This window comes from Chionomys nivalis, chromosome 7, assembly GCF_950005125.1.
Source record: "Chionomys nivalis chromosome 7, mChiNiv1.1, whole genome shotgun sequence".
Lineage (NCBI taxonomy): Eukaryota > Metazoa > Chordata > Mammalia > Rodentia > Cricetidae > Chionomys > Chionomys nivalis.
This window is the reverse complement of record NC_080092.1, coordinates 96903142-96923454: the sequence shown is the minus strand read 5'-3', so window position 1 is coordinate 96923454 and position 20313 is coordinate 96903142. Positions and strand designations below refer to the sequence as shown.

Below are 20313 nucleotides of genomic sequence, written 5' to 3'. Positions count from 1 at the left end.
TGCTGCATTCCTTTCCATTGGTATTCCATCCCCCCTTCCACCCCTTTTTAAAAAGATGTATTTTCATTTTATATGTATATATGTTTTGCCTGAATCTGTGTAGCACATGGGTGCAGTGTCTGCAGAGGCCAGAAGAGGGCACCAGACCCTGGCGCTAGAGTTACCAAAGGCAGTGAGCCACAGCATAGCTGCAGTTCAGGGTCACACCCTAAGGCTTGGGAACATCTGGGGTCTGGTGAAATCCCTGAAAGATACCAAAAGGTGGGAAGGAACTTTTAGAGGCTCAGTCTCCACAGTGGCTCCCATAGAGCTCAAACTGGAGAGGGAGGGGGGAGATGAGGGGTTTGGAGCATCAGCAGCCTGAAGACCTCTGCCCATTCCTGGCTTCAATGTGTGAACTGCAAGTGGGGCATAGGAAACTCACCAAAGCTGGAGGTTCCGAAATGTCAGGTCTTTTTGTATCTACCCATGTGACACATTACCAAATTCCAAGACTCTGGCCAGGTGCTACACTGGGCACCAGAATTAAACACACAGCTAGGACACGAGGCACACAGTTCAGTTCATCAGCTGTTCTCACCTCCACCCTGGCAGGTTCTGAATGATCTTTGCAAAGCACTGGGTGTAGAACTGGGCGTGAAGTCAGACCTCAGTGAGTGGAGCTTATTATTAGCCGTGATTACCAGAAGCTGTGGGATAAATGGGCCATTTCTTCCTGTTCTACTCAATGATTAGGAAGGGAAGAAGCTGGGCCGTGGTGGCGCACACCTTTAACCCCAGCACTCAGGAGGCAGAGGCAGGCGGATCTCTGTGAGTTCGAGGCCAGCCTGCTCTATAAGAGCTAGTTCCAGAGCCGGGCGGTGGTGGCGCACGCCTTTAATCCCAGCACTCGGGAGGCAGAGGCGGGCAGATCTCTGTGAGTTCGAGGCCAGCCTGGTCTACAAAGGGAGTTCCAGGACAGGCTCCAAAGCTACAGAGAAACCCTGTCTTGGGAAAAACAAAGAAACAAACAGGGTTCTTTATGTAACAGCCCTGGCTTTCCTGGAACTCACTAGCAAGCTGGTCTTGAACTCACAAAGATCCATCTGCCTCTGCCTCCCTAGCCTAGCAAAATCTTTACCAAAAAAAATTATTTTTGTTTTGCTTTTTTGAGACAGGGTTTCTCTGTGTAGCCCTGCTGTCCTGGAACTAGCTCTTGTAGACCAGGCTGACCTCAAACTCACAGAGATCCCCCTGCCTCTGCCTCCCAAGTGCTGGGATTAAAGGTGTGCGCTGCCACCGCCCTGCGTAAATTTATTTATTTTCATTTGGGTTTTTTTTTTTTTTTTTGAGATAGGATCTGGAATTTGATTTGTAGACCAGGCTGCCTTCAAACTCACAGAGATCTGCCTTGGTTCAGCCTCCTGAGGGCTAAGATTAAAGGTGTTTTCCACCATGCCATGTGTAAATTTTAATTATATTTTATGTGTATGGGTGTTTTGCCTGTGAGTATGGCTGTGTACCACATGTATGAAGTGCTGGAGGAGGCCAGAAGACAGCATCAGATCCCTGGAACTGGAGTTGTGAGCCTCCACCTTGGTGCTGGAATTGAGCCTGGGTCCTCTGAAGAGACACCAGTGCTCTTAACTGCTGAGCCACCTATCCAGCCCCAGTGCACGTCCATCCTTCCCTGAGTGTCATATCCCCAGTAAGTGGAAGACTACCGCCCTTTTACCCGTTTGAAGAGCCTACATACTGTAATCACAAACCACCTGACCAATTGTCATTGACTGTCTTGAAGGGAAATGTGTGGAAAACACTTTTTATTGAGAAAGGTCGGGGTAGATCTTGAGTAGTCTTGATTTCTTTTAAACAGTCCATTAGAAATCCTTTTGGGCATGTGTCTAAATCTTTAGGGCCTTACTAAGGTGGCACACCAAATTAGTGGAATTACTATTTCTATTCTACAGTGGTAAGTAATAAGGAGCCGGCCACAGGGTGGCTGCATAGCAGCTCTGCCAGTCTGCAGTGTAGTCTAAGCAGGGGGTTGGAGTATTACAGTAATGATTAAATGTTATTTAGAGAGCTATGCGCCAGGCACTGTTCTACATCGTGTAATGGCAGCCCTGCAGTGATGCAGGCAGTGCTAGCATCCACCCTATTTTACACACAAGAAGATTGAGGTGAGGTTTACTCCTTCAAGTTCTCCTCTGACTTCTACAGGAGGCTGTGGCACGCTTAGGCCCACACTTAAACAAATCACACACACACACACACACGAACAGATACAATAAAAATTTTAAAATGGCTGGCAAGAAGGCTCAGAGGGTAAAGGCATTTGCCATCAAGCCTGACGACCTGAGTTCAAACCCCAGGACCCACGTGATGGAAGGAAAGGACAGGGTCTGCAAGTTGTTCCACTTCCACACGTGTACCGTGGCTGTGCACCGTGGCTGTGCACCGTGGCTGTGCACCGTGGCGGCGCCTTCTCCCCAAAATAACAGCTTCAGAAGGAAGAAAGAAACTCAGGGCCGGGCGGTGGTGGCGCACGCCTTTAATCCCAGCACTTGGGAGGCAGAGGCAGGCGGATCTCTGTGAGTTCGAGACCAGCCTGGTCTACAAGAGCTAGTTCCAGGACAGGCTCCAAAACCACAGAGAAACCCTGTCTCGAAAAACCAAAAAAAAAAAAAAAAAAAAAAAAAAAAAAAAAAAAAAGAAAGAAACTCAGTTGCTTGGGTTTTTGTTTTGATTGCTTTGTTTTGTTTTTTCGAGACAGGGTTTCTCTGTAGCTTCGGTGCCTTCCTGGAACTCGCTGTATAGACCAGGCTGGCCTCGAACCCAAAGAGATTCGCCTGCTTCTGCCTCCCAAGTGCTGGGATGAAAGGTGTGAGCCACCACTGCCCGGCTCAATCGCTTGTTTTTTATAGATCAGCAATAGACAGCCAAGATTTAGAATCACAGTTCCTTCTTTTTGTTTTTTTTTTTTTGTTTTTTTTTTTTTGTTTTTTTTTGTTTTTTGTTTTTTGTTTTTTGTTTTTTTTTTTTTGTTTTTTCGAGACAGGGTTTCTCTGTAGCTTTGGTGCCCGTCCCGGAACTAGCTCTTGTAGACCAGGCTGGCCTTGAACTCCCAGAGATCCGCCTGCCTCTGCCTCCCGAGTGCTGGGATTAAAGGCGTGCGCCACCACCGCCCGGCTGTTTTTTTTTTTTGTTGTTGTTGTGGCTGCTTTGTTTTTTCAAGATGGGGTCTTACTATGTAGCTCTGGCTGTCCTAGAATGCACTATGTAGACCAGGCTGGCCTAGAACTCAGAAATCCGCCTGGTTCTTACTTTTAATCACTCCCGGTTCCCCTCTTGCTGTGTGCACTGAATTCCCTCACTGAACTCTCAGTCCACCAAGAGGGGTTTAAAGGCAAAACACTGGTACTTCAGAACTCACAGAGAACCGCCTGTCTCTGCCTCCCCAGTGCTGGGATTAAAGGCGTGCACCACCACTGTCCAGCTGCTAATTTTTTTTATCCATCTCTGGGCTCCTGTCACAGCCTCTAGACCCTAAGGGGTCATGACCTTCCAAGCTCTGCTAGGGACTCTACATACTCTATACCTATCTATTACAGCCTTGCTTACAAGCTACCTTGGAGTTGCTTCAGATACGTAATGAGTATTTGTTTTGTGTGCCCAACTAGACTGTTCTCTAAGGCACATGTTAAAGGTATGCACCGCCACACATAGCTGACAACTTTTTACAAAAAATTATATGTGTGGCTATGACAGGTATGGGCACAAGTGTGCCACGGCGACATGTGGGCACCTAGAGGACAAAGATAATGTCACTCAGCCGGGCGGTGGTGGCACACGCCTTTAATCCCAGCACTTGGGAGGCAGAGGCAGGCGGATCTCTGTGAGTTCGAGACCAGCCTGGTCTACACAGCTAGTTCCAGGACAGGCTCCAAAGCCACGGAGAAACCCGGTCTCGAAAAACCAAAAAAAAAAAAAAAGATAATGTCACTCTGCAGGGCTATGGCTAGGCTGGAACGAGTGGCAGCACACACCTTTAATCCCAGTACTCATCTGGGAGGCAGAGCCAGGCAGATCTCTGCGTTTGAGCCCAGTCTGATTTACATAGTGAATTCCAGGCTAGCCAGTGTTGCTTGGTAAGACCCTGTCTCAATAAATAAATTATTATAGGAAAATGAAAAAAAGGTTGGGGGATAGATGGGATGGTTCAGTAGGCAAAGCATTTGCCACACAAGCCTAATGGCCTGAGTTCAATCCCCAGAACCCCACATAAAGGTGAAAAGAGGGAACCAACTCCACTAAGTTGGACTCTGGCCTCTGTTTTGTTACTTGTGCAACGCCCATCATATGCACACATATAATCATAATCAATAATTTTAAATTTAAATTTAATTTTGTGTGTGTGTGTGTGTGACAGGGTTTCTCTGTCCTGTCCTGACTGTCCTGTCCTGGAAATCACTCTGTAGACCAGGCTGGCCTAAAACTCAGGAGCTCCGTCTACCTCTGCTTCCAAGTACTGGGATTAAAGGCGTATGCATCCACCCAGCGGCTTAATTTTTTTGTTTTGTTTTGTTTTGTTTTGTTTTTTCGAGACAGGGTTTCTCCGTGGCTTTGGAGCCTGTCCTGGAACTAGCTGTGTAGACCAGGCTGGTCTCGCACTCACAGAGATCCGCCTGCCTCTGCCTCCCGAGTGCTGGGATTAAAGGCGTGCGCCACCATCGCCCGGCCCGCGGCTTATTTTCAAAAAAGTTGCTGTCAGACAGGTGTGCAGTCTCCGCCCCTCTCATCCTCTGCGACCACTGCCCTTCCTTCCACCCCAGATCCAGCCTCTTCATTGCCGGCTGCCCTGCCACGCCCCGCCGCAGTCCTTCTGCCCCCCCACCCAAGCATCTTCAGCGTCCCCCTAGCGACCGGGAGGCGGCTCCTAGCAACAGCATCCCAGCGCCCTAACGACGGCGGCACGCAGGGCCACGTCAGCGCGCTTGGCCCCGCCCCCGCGCCGCCGGCCCCGCCTCCCCGCGCTTAGGCTGCTGCCGCCGCTAACGCCACCGCTGTAGCAGCCGCCGCCACCGCCGCCGCCCGAGACTCGCGCAGAGCAGTTATGGCGGATCCCGCAGCGTCTGCGCCCGCGCCAGCCCTGGCCCCGGCCGCCGCCGCCCCGACCCCGGCCGCAGCCCCCGCCGCCGCCCCGCCGCCCGCGCCCGCCACGGACTCGGCCTCAGGGCCGTCCTCCGAATCCGGCCCCGAAGCGGGCTCGCAGCGCCTGCTGTTCTCTCACGACCTGGTGTCGGGCCGTTACCGCGGCTCGGTGCACTTCGGGCTGGTGCGCCTTATCCACGGCGAGGACTCGGACTCGGAGGGCGAGGAGGACGGCCGCGGCAGCTCGGGCTGCTCCGAGGCCGGGGGCGCGGGCCACGAGGAGGGCCGGGCCAGCCCGCTGCGGCGCGGCTACGTGCGCGTCCAGTGGTACCCGGAGGGCGTCAAGCAGCACGTAAAGGAGACCAAGGTGAGGCGGGCCTGGGCGGCCGGGAGGGCAGGCGGGGGAGCGCCGTCTCAGCGCTCGGTGCACCGTCATCGCACCGGCCTGGGCGCGCACGCCGGCAGGGTTCCCGGCTCGGGGCGCGGGGAGGGGCCTGGCGAGCGATGCTCGGCTGTGGTGTGGGCCTCGGGGTGATGGACGTACACGGATGCCCGTGGGGACCGCCTCAGGCTCCGAGGCGCGCTCGGCATTGCACTAGTGCGGCGTTTTGCTGACACCCTCCCTCTCCCCCACCAAAAAACCCCCTCAGCTTTATGCTGCATTGTGCTTCCAGAAGGGAAGGCCGTGCCGGGGAAGATTTGGCTGTGGGCATTCCAAAACAAAGATCGAGGTGAAAACCCAAGAAGTTGAGCAGATGCTGCCGGAATGCATGGTGGGGAAGCGGCCGGCGTCTTTTTTTTGTTTTAACCCCGCTGCCTCCTTTGAAACGCTGTGGAGAACTTTGAGGGAAGCGATGAACAGTCCAGAGCCATGATATTCATAGTGCTGGGGGAGATGGTGGCAGTTGCGACTTGGTGTCTTTGGACTCCTTGGGGTGGGGTGTCCTTCCTGTGCAGCCGTGGGTAGAGGAGAGGAACCACCCTGGAGCTGGTAGGCACATATCACACTCTCCCACAGTGTTAGCGGGAGAGGTCTGTCATCATAAACCTTAAACCAAGGTTGGCCAGAGGAGGCCTGTTTTCCTGAGAGTTATTTTCTTCAGGGAGTCTCTCAAACACTTATCCCTCAGCTCTTCCTCTTCTGCCACGTCAGGAAACCTTTCTAAGCATGAATCAGGCTTGCCTCATTTTAAGTCCCCCGGAAGGTGAGAAGTCTGATTTTGGGGGTGCTCTTAATTCACTTATTAATTTTTGCAGTGCTAAGGAGTGAACCCAGAAACTTGATGCTAAGACCCGTGCTTTTCTGCAGAGCTACACCCTCGACCCATTTTACTTTATTTTGAGAGTAAATAATGCCAAGTTGTCCAGGCTGGCCTGGAAAATTGTGGTTTTCCCACCTCAACCCCTCCAGTATGGAGGATTAAAGAAGCCACATCACCAAACCCATCATGGGAGGCTCTTTGGAAGTTCTAGGGCCAGGCGGTGGTGGCATGCCTTTAATCCCAGCATTTGGGAGGCCGAGGCAGGTGGATCTCTGAGTTCAACGCCAGCCTGGTTTACAAGAGCTAGTTCCAGGACAGGCTCCAAAGCTACAAAAAAAGTAGTTAATCTAGGGATGGGTGTGGTGGCAGACACCTTTAATCCCCAGCATTTAGGAGGCCGAGGCAGAAGGATCTCTTGAGTTTGAGGCCAGCTTTAGACAGCCAGAGCTACATAATGAGATCCCGTCTCAAAAAACAAAAAGTAAAAAGAAAAATCTGGGATTTTCCTACTCGGAGAAAAAGGCAACAAAAGAGTATGACTCCATGCCATGCTAAGAAGGGAGATACTGCAGAGACGTAGGACGGCAGGAGACCAGCGAGGACAAAGCCTGACTCCTGAGTTCTAGTTCTTGTATGGGAGTGATCGCTGATGCCAGCATCTCTTTTTCTTTAAAGATTGTGCATCTCTTTAATCCCAGCACTCGGGAGGCAGAGGCAGGCGGATCTCTGTGAGTTCGAGACCAGCCTGGTCTACAAGAGCTAGTTCTAGGACAGGGTCCAAAACCACAGAGAAACCCTGTCTCGAAAAACCAAAAAAAAAAAAAGATTGTGCATCCACACACCTCAGCTTCTCCTCAGAAAAATGTAAATCAGGCCCCAGCTCCTTGGTTCTTAAAGCAGAGTTCGTTTGCAAAAATATTTGGAAAATAGTCCGTTTTGAAGCAGAATGGCTATGAAAAACGATCAGTGTTGTGTTGGGGAAAAGGAGTTGCTGCTTCCCTCTGTGGTGTGTTGCCAGTGGTTTCCTGGAAGGTTCAGAAATGTGTCCGTCTCCTAGCTTATCCGGAGGTTTGTGACTCCAGCCCTAGCTCAGGGAGCTCGGCCTGGCTCTGCCCACCGGGCTCTGCCCACCAGGCACGGCCGTTGATGTCAGTCGTTTCCGTTCATCATGGCTTTGGACCTGAGGAGCCTATTTTGGAGTTACATAGAAAAAACTTTTGGAGGGGGTGGGTTGAGACAGGGTTTTTCTACGTAACCCTAACCCTGACTGTCCTAGAACTAGCTCTAGAACCAGGCTGGCCTTGAGCTCACAGAGATCCCCCTGCCTCTGCCTCGGATTAAAGTGCTGGGATTAAAGGTGTGTGTGCAACACCGCATGGCAACGGAAAACTTTAAAAGGCCTCTGTTTTGGTAGGTTTTGAAGATTCCCTCTTGTGACTTGGTTTGAGTGCATTGGAGCCCATCCTACAGCTCTGGTGGTATTTCCTCTACTGTTGCAAATTTTGTAGCTTCCAACAAAGGGAGTCCAAGGAATGGTGGTCTGTGAGTGTTCACTGCCCTGTAGGACCCCCTTCTGTTGCTAAGGACTAGAGAGCAGATGTTTTGAGGAGGGTAGCAGCTCTCTGTCCCCATAAACTGCAGACACGGGTAACAGAAGTGGGTCCTGGGATCTTGCTGCACTTTGTAGGAACCTTGTCCTCCCCTCCCCCGTCTCATCCATTCTAACATCAGGAGACTGAAAAGAAAGGTTTCAATGGTCAGTGTCTTGATTTCTGCTCGTCATGAATCTGGTTATGTTATTGGCAGAATAAAATGGCTTTCTCTGGGTAGCCTTGGCTGTCCTGGAACTCACTATGTAGTCCAGGCTGGCCTCACATCAGATCTGCCTGACTCTGCCTCTCAAGTACACACTAAATTAAAGATACACACTATACTCAGTCTTTTTTTTTTTTTTTTTGGTTTTTTTGAGACAGGGTTTCTCTGTAGCTTTGGTGCCTGTCCTGGAACTAGCTCTTGTAGACCAGGCTGGCTTCGAACTCCCAGAGATCCGCCTGCCTCCGCCTCCCGAGTGCTAGGATTAAAGGCGTGCGCCACCACCGCCTTTAATGCTTTTGTTTTTGGGTTTTTCGTTATCGGTTGGTTGGTTTTCAGAGACAAATTCTCTATGTAGCTCTGGCTGTCCTGGAACTCTCTAGATCAGATTGGCCTAGAACTTACTATTTACAGAGATCCGCCTGCCTCTGCTTCCTGAATGCTGGGATTAAAAGCATGCGCCACCGTTGCCCGGTTTTTTAAGTTGATAGTTACTGGAGTAGTTTTAACTGTGTCTGTTTGGAGTATTCCTTATACCCTGGGCAGTATTTTTGTAGTTTACATGTTTAGTAGGATAATATGAATGAGACTTAATACTAATGTCCCTCCCCTGGGTCTCACCATCACCTAGGCTGCTAAGACATTTTATTATAGCCATGCTGGCCAGTAACTCACCGTTGTGCCTCAGCTTCCTAAATAGCTGGGATTTCAGTGTGTACTGCTATGCCTGACTTAATACCTCCCTCTCTTAAAAAGGATTTGTTTTTATTTTTAATTATGTGTGTAGGTATATATGTCTTTGTAGCATTATGTTAACTCCCTAACATGGGTGCTGGGAACTAAACTTGCGTCCTGGAAGAGCAGCAAACACTCTTAATTGCTGAGCCATCTCTCCAGCCCTAATACTTTTCTCTAAATGTAAGTTTTTAGTGAACATATTTAGAAAGAAAGATGACGAGATAGGCGCAAGCCCTCCTCTTCCTGTGTCCTCCATGTAAATGAGCAGTGGAAATAAAGCTGCTTCCATGAAGCATGGAATTTGTGGTTGTGTTCCTGAAGTTCCTAGCAGTTTAGATTAAGCTTCTTTAGAACAGTCAGGTGGATGGTGCACACCTTTAGTGCTAGCACGCTCATTCGTGCACACCTTTAATCCTAGCCCTCTTCATCCGAGTTCCAGGCCAGCTTGCTTTACATAGTGAACTCACAACAGCCTGAACGACATAGTTCCAAAAAAGCCGGGCAGTTGTATTTCCTTTAATCCCAGCACTCAGGAGGCAGAGGCAGGCAGATCTCTGTGAGTTCAAGGCCAGCCTGGTCTACAGAAGTTCCAGGACAGGCCCCAAAGCTACAGAGAAACCCTGTTTCAAAAAACAAAAGAACAAACACACACACACAAACCTCCACCTCCCCACCACCTGGAAACAAACTTAAAGAAGACAGCTAGAGTCTTCTCCCCAGCTTCCTGGCCAGTGCAGAACTTCCCTCCTATTCTCTGTGGGGGTTTGCCAGCCCCTTCAGGTCCTCCTCGCTGTCACCTGTGTGCTGGGACGGAGCAGGCCTAGGAAGCGAGAGCCCGTCTGCTCTCAGTCAGCTCAAGATTCCTTCAGCTTTTCCCTTTCTCTTCCCCGTTCTCCTCCCCTCCTTGCTGCTTTCCCTCCCTCAGTAGGGTCTCATGTCACCATGTTACCCTCAAACTCACCTTGTAGCAGAGACTGACCGTACTTCTCACTCTTCTCACTCCTCTGCCTCCCAAGTGCTGGGTGCAGGCAGGTGTGTGCCGCCACACCCATCGTTGCTTTCCCACCTCTTGTATATTGTCTTTTAAGTTGCCAAAACATTTAGTGTCTCCAAGATTTGAGACATGGTGTCTCTAAGTTCAAGCTGCCTGCTATTACACTGCTTTTGTGAGGCTGTGTGTGGGGTGTGTACTCCCTGATGACAGGCCCCTCCGGAATTTGCTTTGCAGTTTATTTTTGGTTCCTACTTAGGCCAGCATTTCCATGGGGAAAGCTATTTAGGTGTAGCATCATAGCCCAAGAAGTTTGTCTCACTCGTCCAGGTACGGAGGCCCATTAAAAGAAATTGTTCTTAGTGATGTAATAGGAAGGAGTTATGTAAGGTTAAAACAAAGGTGCAGGACTAAGTGCTTCTAAATTGCATTCTCTTCAGATAGGATCACAGCTTGGAGACTCTTAACAGCTGTCCTGTGAGTTTATTCTGTCCCTTGATTTTCCCTCTTCAAACTCCTTGGCCTTGAGGCCACAATTGTGTCTCCCTGCTAATTGCCTGACTCAAGGGCACTTTGACCAGATGAGGGATGTGTGTTTGTATTGCAGTTGGAAGACAAAACCCTTGGGTGTTCCTCTGGCTAGCACCTGCTCTGATTGACCTTGGCTAAGTCATTGCCTCCTCTCTCTGGAAAGAGATGATTCTCTAGCCTCTGAAAGGAGCCTGCACTGGGAGAGTGCTCAGAAGCACAGCCTTGCTCGCCTGGGGCAGCCACTTGATCCTTTGGACACTATTCTGATGCGTGGGATGTCACCTCTCTGGGTCCCAGGGTAGTGCTAAAGAAGAGAGGCCCCTGGGAAGGCTTGTTTCGGTGGCATGGGATTCCTCATTCCTGTGTCATGAGTGACTGTGGTAAGTGTGACTTCAGGAGCCCTTTCCTTCAGTGCTCATGAAATCTCAACTTCGTGACTTTAGAAGAAATTTAGCTGGGCAGGTGGTGGCACATGCATTTAATCCCAGCCCTTGGGAGGCAGAAGCAGGCAGATCTCTGAGTTTGAGGTCAATCTAGTCTGCAGAGCCAATGCCAGGGATACGTAGAGAAGCCCTGTCGTGAAAAACCAGAGGAGGGTGGGGGAGAAATTTGGTAATGCAAGTAATGCTGGATTGAAGTGGTCCCTGCCTCCTTCCAGGAGCAGCCAGAACACATTTGTGGGTATACAGCTGACTGAATGGTTCCCCAAATCTGGAGGACAGCGTCATCATCATTTTTGTCAACAGCAGAGTAGGATTTTTTGAGGCATAGTCTCGCTATGTAGACTGGAATTTAGTGTGTAAGTATGTAGACCAGCCTGGGCTCCAACTTACTGTGATCCACTGACTCTGCCTCCCAAATGTGTGGTTTAAAGGTGCGCTCCAACTTGACTGGAAGATCTCTTTGGAAGTTCCCAGAAGATAGGTGATAAGGATAACCCCAGGGATTAGAAGGATCACAGCTCAGAACTGCCCTGTTGTGCACCAGGCGCTCAGTGCGTTACACAGTGCTCACAGCACGGTCTGAATGAGATGCTGCTGCTGACTCAGGAGAGAAGTGAGGAGCAGCCAGCATCACACTGGCTAAGTGCAGGGACCTGAAAACAGGCTGAAGGAAATGGCAGTGTGCTTACCTAAGACTATAAAGGTTTAGGATTAATCTACCCTGTGTACACACAGAAACCATAAACTGGGGTTGATACAGCCCTCCAGTTGCTGAATATGGAAAGCCTTAGTGGGATAGGGAGGGGCCCCAGGTGAACAAAGTAGGGGGTGCAACCCATATTCCGCTGTGAGCACATGGCTCCTCTCATCTCTCAGTCATCCTCAGAACCACGAAAAATACTCTGTATTTCAGGGGAGCCCTTGAGTTCCCTAGAATGTTAAATGAATACAGCACTGGCCCGACTCAGTCCAGCACTGAGTACCACCTAGAGCAAATGGGGGGGGACCCTCAGTAGTTGGCACCTCCTTATCCCCTGAAAACCATCAACAATGGGACTCCAACCTGACCTGCTGCCCCCTCTGTTGCTGCCACCCTCATCCTACTTCTGGGAACGCTGACTCAGGAATCAGGGCAGGAAGGATTCCTTGGAGAGGCAGAGGTCTGTATCAGTTCCTTGCCTTCCTTCTGTCCTGTGTTCGGCTTTAGAGCATGGAAGGTGTTTCAGTGTTCCCTGCCGGGAGTAAAGGCATGTGCCACCACTGCCTGGTACTAAACCCTGCGTTTATCTTTTTCATTTTCCTGTTTAATCAGGAACTCTGTCTTTTACTCTTTTACACAGTGCTGGGCTTCATGGAATCCTCTAGAACCTCTTTGGGGCCCACATTTTTAAAAGGAGTGCAGTTATCATGTTTAACTGAATGGCATGGGCACATGATCGGTGTCAGCTGTCCCTGCTGGTCCCCATAGTGGGAGTCCGGGCAATCGCTGTGGCTTCTCCCAGGACAGTCGGATCTGAACTCCTGTTTTGGTCCATGGAAACTTTGAGAGTCCCTGCCTGTGACTAGCCTGGTTTGGGGTGAGGTGGGACACTCTACGGTGGGAAAGCAGCTCTTAGGAAGGGTTAGAGAGCCTTCCAGAAGACGGGCTCTGTGCTTACTCACTAGGAGCTCCTCCCCCAGGCTCTGCCTCCACCAGCTGGGTTCAGGGACAAGACTTCAGTATTGCAGGCCTGGAGCCTCTGAACAGGAACGCCTCTTTAGGACCCCCTGTATCTGACATCTCAGCCTGCTCCACGGGTCTGTTAGGTTAGGAACCACCTGATGTGTGACTCTGAGACAGGGAAGAACCAAGGGCTTACTGGAATTTTTTTGTAGCTCAGAGTAAAATTGATTTACCTTAATTGCTGTCTGAGTTTGTCTATTCTAGGGTTTTGCCCTTCAGCTCAGAGGGACTGTGTTGAATGACCCCTTGGTTATGTGTGGCCAGGTTGCCCAGAGTCCTAGACAAATTGTGCTATATTCTTCCAGGGGAGTATAATTCAAAGCAAGCTTCTCTGATTTAGTGGACTTCCTCTTACCTTTGGTCTTCTGTCTGGCCTCTCACACACAGCAGGCAAATGTTATGTTCCTCACAAGGACCCAGTCAGCAGTAAAAATATGGAATAGCTACCATTTAGGGGTTCAATCTGGTTGGTTATCTATATGATTGGGGCATTTTTGGGTGTTTTTTCTTTTGCCTGTTTGGAAGGACTGCAGCAGCAACATTTGCTGTTCTGCAGCTGGGTCAAGGGACTGAGACACTTGCTGTGTCATTTTTGGTTCAACCTGATAACGTGGCCACATCTGGGAAAGTCTGACTATGGCAATTAAAGGTTTAAAAAAAATGAAGATACTGAGTCATTCTTGGGGGTTGGGGGAGAGCCAGTCAGTCAGCGCTACCCAACACCCAGAAAGATGAAAACACAGCTAGCACCGACAGATTTCCTGCAGGCTCCCTCAAAGAGAGCGTCCTTCATTTGCATACTGCAGCAAGAGCCTGACTTCTGGCAGACTTTGTGCCTGTCTCATCTCTGAGCCTTTTGTGAGAGCCGCTGCTGCGGTGTGCAGGCTTGCTGAAGCAGCCTTGATGGCTTTCTCCCCTGGTGCAACTGCTGGCCCCTGAAGGCCAGGTGGGACGCTTACAGGCACACCTATGCATCTCTCCTAGAGGACCAGGCTTGGCATATGTGCATCTCATATTTGTCTGCCTCTGCTTAATGACTTAAGGGACTTTAAGGGCACTGAAGGTTGATGACATCATCTTCTAGCCAGGGAGGAAAAGCTCTTCCTGCTTCTGGGGCATCCCAGTCCTTAATTTTTGCTGGTGGAATTGGTTGTCTCTCGCATCTCTCGAGACCTTTCATCTTGGCTTCCATCTGGCCTATCACACTGGATTTGATGGCTCTCCAGAGACCGTAGGTGACTAGGGAGTTCCTGGTCACATTTGCTGTTTTAGTCATTATCCTTCTTTAGGCCTGTGAACTGTCCACACACAGCCCCTGACCTTGCCCTTGGAGCCTTCTGTGCACTCTCATTATATCTGACTTTTCTTCCTCCAAGGCCTTCGTCAGTCTCTTTCTTCCTGGGTTTTGAATGCATCTGGTACCTGCCTCTGGATGAATGCCACATGGGCATCGCCTTCCTAGCTTCCTGCTGAAAAGCCCTGTCAAGCCATCTAGCACCTCAGACTTTGTGGGTGTGAAGTTTGTGATGTGACTGCCCTCCCCTCCCCCAAGTCTGAGGGATTAAAAACACCACCCCCCAACTTTTTAATATGAAAACATTTCAGACATCCAGAAGAGCTGAAAGACTAGACCACTGATTACTAATCGCCAGCCACCATGAGTCAGCAGCTGTTGTTACTCTGCCATCTGGCTTCATCGTTGTGTATGAAAATGTTTCCTTGGGAGCCACTCCTGAGTTAGGCACAGATACGGTGGCAGTGCACTCTCAGTGCTCAGGCTCACAACTTTTGGCACTGAGAACGTTGCCACCAATAAAAAGTCCCCCTCAATCCCAGTTCTTTCCCCTTTGCTGTCAGTGTCTAGTTGAGCTGTCCTTTGTTTCTTGTGTTTGCGTTTCTTTTATTCCCTACTCGTTGTTTACTTGTAATTGAAGCCATAGCCTCGTGCATGCTAGGTGGGTCCTCTCCTGTATCCTCTCCTGACTCTGATGCCGGCCTTGAACTGACTCTTGAATCTACCCTAGTCCTTAGTCAGTTTTTGGAGCAGTTAATCCTACAGGCCTGCTCGCTCCGTTCTTCCCTACAGTTCCTTTCCTGGGCTAGAGCTATAGAGCTACATCTCCGCCTGCCCCTGTCTCCAGGCTCTCCTCCAGCCCAGACACCTTCAGGGTGACCTGCAGGTGACTATGTACACTCCCAGACCAGCTTGTCCCTGTCTGAGGTGCCTGTCCTGCCTTCCCAGTTGTCTACAGCCAGTCTGACAGCTTTTCCCCAGTTCACAAGTGCCTCTAATGCCCGGGGCTCACTGGCATTCCTTATTGAAGCAAGGATAGCAAAGGAGCTGTAGATGTGAATTCTGGGGAAACCCGAGGACCAGCGTTTACTCCTTCCAACTTATGAGAGAGTCTTCCAATTTTGTCATTTATTTTCTCTCTCTCTGTGTCTCTCTCTCTCTCTCTCTCTTTTTTTTTGTGGTGCTGGGACTTGAACCTGGAGCCTTGTACAAACTGAGCACTCTGTTGCTGAGCTATCTCTGTAGATACCCCCCCATCTTTAGATGTCTCATGTTTCTGGAGCTGTGGGCCCCTTACCTGCCCCTCATGCCAGCCCTTCTCTACTCTTGGTTGGCACATTGATCATGTCATTTGTTGCCCAAGCGGGGCTCCTTTGAAAGCACTGTGAAGAATTACTCCAGGACCAACCCACGTGAGTGTCCTAATACTAGGAGCAGATTAGTCATAAGATGCCACATTGCAGTTTACTATTCTGGCAGCTTCCATCACAAGGCTTGCAGGCAGAGTACACGTTTAGAGGGCTAGGACAGAGCTAGCTTTAGCTGTGTCCTATCAAAATGGACATTCCTGGCCACAGCTTTCCAGAAAAGGCTGGGTGAGAACTGAAGAGGTCACTTTGGAGAAAGCCACCTGTTTGTCACTGGTCCGAGTCACCTTCTGGGCCTCTCAGCAGCACTGCTCAGAATGACCCGCACACACCTGGAATTTCTGTGCCTGTAGTAACCTAGTGAAGTCTTAGTAACTTGGGTCAAGCAGGTGTGTTTCCTCCCTGATCAGTGTGACTCCTTTGTAGACGGCTCCGGTCTTGTGTGCAGCCGCACACACTCTGGGGAAGGAGTTGAAGAGCACAGCCTGCAGTTGTAGTGATTATGGCAGGCCTGCTGCTTGGGAGAAGTTGGAAACTGTTAAATGGGTAGGACCACCACAGTTCTCAGGGTGGCGGTGATGGAGGGCGTGAGGGGAGCGTGCGCGAACACTGCCTAGGCTAGCTCTGCACAGATGCACCTGCCCACACAGGGGCCTCTCCTCTGTGCCAATTGCTCAGTCAGTCTAACCAGCTCCAGTGGTGCTCCTGTTAGCCGGACCTGCCCTGTGACTCACACTGGTGGCGTGTGGGTCCTTCAAAGCCCTGTGGGTTCCGAGGTTCACTTTTTGTTTTGTTTGTTTGTTTTGGTTTTTCTTTTTTTTTTTTTTTGGATTTGTTTTGAGACAGGGTTTCTCCGTAGCTTTTGGTTCCTGTCCTGGAACTAGCTCTTGTAGACCAGGCTGGCCTCGAACTCACAGAGATCCGCCTGCCTCTGCCTCCCGAGTGCTGGGATTAAAGGCGTGCGCCACCACCGTCCGGCTGTTTTGGTTTTTCAAGACAGGGTTTCTCTGTAGCTTTGGAGCCTGTCCTGGAACTCACTCTAGACCAGGCTGGCCTCGAACTCAGAGATCCGCCTGCCTCTGCCTCCTGAGTGCTGGGATTAAAGGTGTGTGCCACCACCACCCGGCATGTTAGTTAGAAGTTTTGGTCTCCGACTTCCTAAAGGTATCTCGCAGACACTGGGACTGTGTTTAGAGAACTGAGCTAGAGGTAGAACAGAAGGAGAGTGTGCTGCTAAGAGATGCTGGTTTTTTTAATTATTTCTTTATGTCTGTGTTTTGGTTGTATGCATGTCTGTGCACCACCTGTTTTCCTGGTACTCTGAGAGATTAGATCCTGGACCTGGAGATATGGACAGGAATCACACCAGGGCCCTCTTGAAAAGCAGAAGTTCTCTAAACCAAAGAGCCATCTCCAGCTCCTTGTTCATTTTCTGATTTTGGTTTTTTGAGACACTGTTTCTCTGTGAGACAGGGTCTATCTGTGTGGCTTTGGAGCCTGTCCTGGAACTAGCTCTGTAGACCAGGCTGGCCTTGAACTCAGAGATCAACCTGCCTTTGCTATCCTGTTCACTTCCTTAAGCCTTTCCCAGCCCAAATGAACCATTTACAAATGAGGACAAGTCTGAGTCAATGTCGTAAGTCTAACCTGGAAGAAGTCAGGTTAAATCTGGGTAGTGTCCCCAAGCTCCCCAGTAGCTGCTCCTTAGAAGACTTTGCACCATGTTTGCTTTGTGGCATGCAGGTCTCTGGGTGACAGAACCGAGGCAGACGAGCAGTAGATGACCTGGCAGTGGAGAGTGTGCAGACAGGAAACTTCTGCAGTGCAGATGAGCTCTCTTAGGGCATTTCACGGGCATGACTTTGCGTGCGCGCCAGGAATGAAGTGTTGAATATGCTGGATTTTAGAACAAAATGACCCCAACTGTGAACTAGCACCTTAATCAAAATCCAGAGAAGAGAGCCCGTGTTGACTTAGGATAGACTGGAAAAGCTTTCCAAGGTCAGCTTAACTGATGCTCTTTAACCTTAGGCCTAACTCCCCAGTGAGAACCTCAGACAGTGTTAAGCTTCGAATGAGAGTGAGCAGTGGGCGGAGAGGGAGAGCCATTGGAAGGTCTGTCAGATGGCATCCATGAAAGGCATCTGGGGAGTAACCGGTACCTGCCTGGCACATAGCCGAGGCTGGTGTGCTGGGAGATGGGGAACAGCAGAACAGTGGTCATAGTTATGCCAGGGTTTCAGAAGATCACGGGAGAGATGAGGTACCATTTTCTTCTGTTTTAATTATGGTAAAATATTGAAGTAACAATAGCATTGTGTGCCTTCCCAGAGTCACACAGATGGCACTGGCCATCTCAGCCTTACCACCATCCTGCCAGGACCTGGTCTCTATCAATCAAACTCCCTAAACTTCTCAAAGGTTTTTTAACTTTTAGAGAAACCTTTTATAAAAGTAGGTTTTATCCTGTGACTCCAGCTCCAAGGGGATTTGATTCCCTCTTCTGGTCTCTGGTCAGGTTCACTGTATGTTCACTGTAAACATACGGTTACCTACTGTGAGGTTCTGGAAAAGCAACAGGGAACAGGCTCTGCTGTGTATGTTCCTTCAGGAGAAGAATGTGCACAGAAGACCAGTGTGGGGAGATTCTGTTCTGTGTGTGTGTGTGCGCGTGCGCGTGTGTGCGTGTGCTTGGGTGTGCTGCGTGTATGGGAGCTAGAGGTCAACATTGGGTGTTTTTCTTTATTTCTTTTCCCCACCTCTTAGTTTTTGTTTTTGAGACAAGGTTTCTCTGTGTAGCCCGCTGGCTTGGAACTTTCTATGTAGTAGAAACCAGGCTGGCCTCAAACTCAAAGAAATCCCTCTGCCTCTGCCTCTCAAGTACTGTAATTAAAAGTGTGCACCATGATGCCAGCATAATTTTATATGTTTATATTTTTAATTTTTAAAATATTTATTTTATGTTGATGAGTGTTTTGCTTGTATGTCTATATACCATGTGTGTGCCTGGTGCCTGTAGATATCAGAAGAAGACGTCAGATCCTCTGGGCTGGAGTTGTATAGAGGGTTGTGAGCTGCCATGTGCATGCTTGTCTGTGTACCATGAGTATGTCTGGAGTGTGCAGATATCAAAAGAGGACATCAGATGCTCTGTCTGGGCTGGAGTTGTAGAAGGTTGTGAGCTTATATTCATGCTTGGAATTAAACCCATGGCCTCTGGAAGACCAGCCACCTCTCCACTCCTAAATCCAAGCCTTTTTGGGATAATATTCGTGTTTCAGATTTTAGAGCATTTCAAAGTTTTGGGTAAGGATGCCCAATCTGTACTCCCCCCAAAATCCAAGAACCCCAATAGACTGGGGTCTTCTATAATGTAGTCACTTAGATAACTGCTGTGTTATATTTCAGTGAATATTTTAATCTTTTATAAGTATATATGTATTTCTGTTTAGAAAAACCTGTCATGCTAACTCCCTAGCACTTAGCAAAACTGTGCAAAGGGATAAGGTTCCAAAGGACCTATTAGCACGTGCTGAGAGGGGCCAAGTTTGCAGCACCTTATGCTTCTGTTCCAGCCTTGGAAACCTGGAAGTCACTTAGCCTCCTCACTGTTGATGAATGTTCTAGAGAGTATGGCCACTTGCACTGACGGTTTTGCTTTAGTGCAGTTTACCCCTACTGGATGACGTCGCAGACTAGCGCTCAGCTTCTGAAGTCACCCTCTACCCCCGTCAGGGTCCGACCTTGACCGCTTGCAGGGATTCCCTTCATCTGTGTTCCTGCTGTAGGCCAGCATGTCGATGTGTTCTGAAGTATCTTGGTTTCCTCTCTTGTTTCTTTAGAAGGCATTTGTGGCATTCCTGCTCAAGTTCCCTTCTGAAGGGCTGTTGCAGTGTGCAGGACCTTTGCTCTAGTCGGGTGCACTGGGTCCGTGTTTCTCAAGCGTGCAAACCCAGCACTTGGCACAGGTTAGAAAATGAAGTGACTGCGCTCTTTTTCAGGAGCCCCTTTGGGTCTTTCTTTTTCCATAGTGCTCCTGAGAAGGAGGTTCATAACAAAGGGTATGTGTGTCAGAAAGTCTTTCTGTTTCAAAAAAAGTAATGTTTGTATGTGTGTATATGTGTGTGTGGTGTGTGCATGTATGTATGAGATCAGGAGCATGTACATGTAGAATCGAAGGTCATCTTATGTCTTCAAATCATTTTCTGCCTTATGTTCCAGACAGGTGTCTGACTGATTGAACTAGGTTGATCTAGTGAGCGGTGGAATGTGAACTCCAGTTCCCATGCTTGTTTGGTAGGCACACTACTGACGGAGCCACCCACCCAGTCCTAGAAAAGCATCTTGATGGTTCTGCTGATGCATGTAGTGCCCCTAGAGAGGCATTGACTCTCTGGTCTGTCTCCTCGGGCCTGTTCTGACGGTTTTACAGTTTAAAGAAGGGGGCAACTTTATTACCTTCTCACATTATACCTTTTCCTTAAAGATTTATTTATTTAGTGTACACTGGGGCTTTTGCCTACATGTATGCTTATATGAGGGTGTCAGAGCTCCTGGCACTGGAGTTACAGACAGTTGTGAGCTGCCATGTGGGTACTGAGAATTGAACCCAGGTCCTTTGGAAGAGCAACCAGTGCTCTTAAACCACTGAGCCATCTCTCCAGCCCCAAATTATACTTTTTTTAACCTCTTTATCTTAATTTGCTTAGGATAAGTTCCCCCATTTAATTACTGGGTACATTTAAAAACCTTTGGTTCATTTTAGCTGTCTTCTCAGCAGGTAGTGTCTGTTTACAGTGCATCTCAAAATGCCTGTTGCCTAGCATGATGGTGAGGATTTGGGGTGACATGCCAGACCTAGAGGGCTGGGGTACAGTTGGTTAACTGTCTCCTGCACCCCGGTGCTGGGGCTGCCCTTCTCTGGGATAAACTGGTCTGTAGAATCTTGAGCTTAGGGGACAATCCAGCCCCCGTGCATATGACTAGACCAGGGGTGTAGCGAGCCAGGAGGACATGTGT

At 49.4% G+C, this 20313-nt stretch overlaps 1 protein-coding gene across 2 annotated transcripts in view; it reads left to right on the top strand.

Moving 5' to 3' along the window:
* Positions 1-5006: 5006 nt before the first annotated feature.
* Ube2o (ubiquitin conjugating enzyme E2 O) overlaps positions 5007-20313 on the top strand; it is a 42876-nt gene continuing 27569 nt past the window's right edge. For both annotated transcript variants that reach the window (XM_057775111.1, XM_057775110.1), the window contains exon 1: positions 5007-5500. In XM_057775111.1, the coding sequence (XP_057631094.1) occupies positions 5096-5500 (405 nt within the window). In that variant the 5' untranslated portion in view covers positions 5007-5095. The remainder of the gene's footprint in view (positions 5501-20313) is intronic.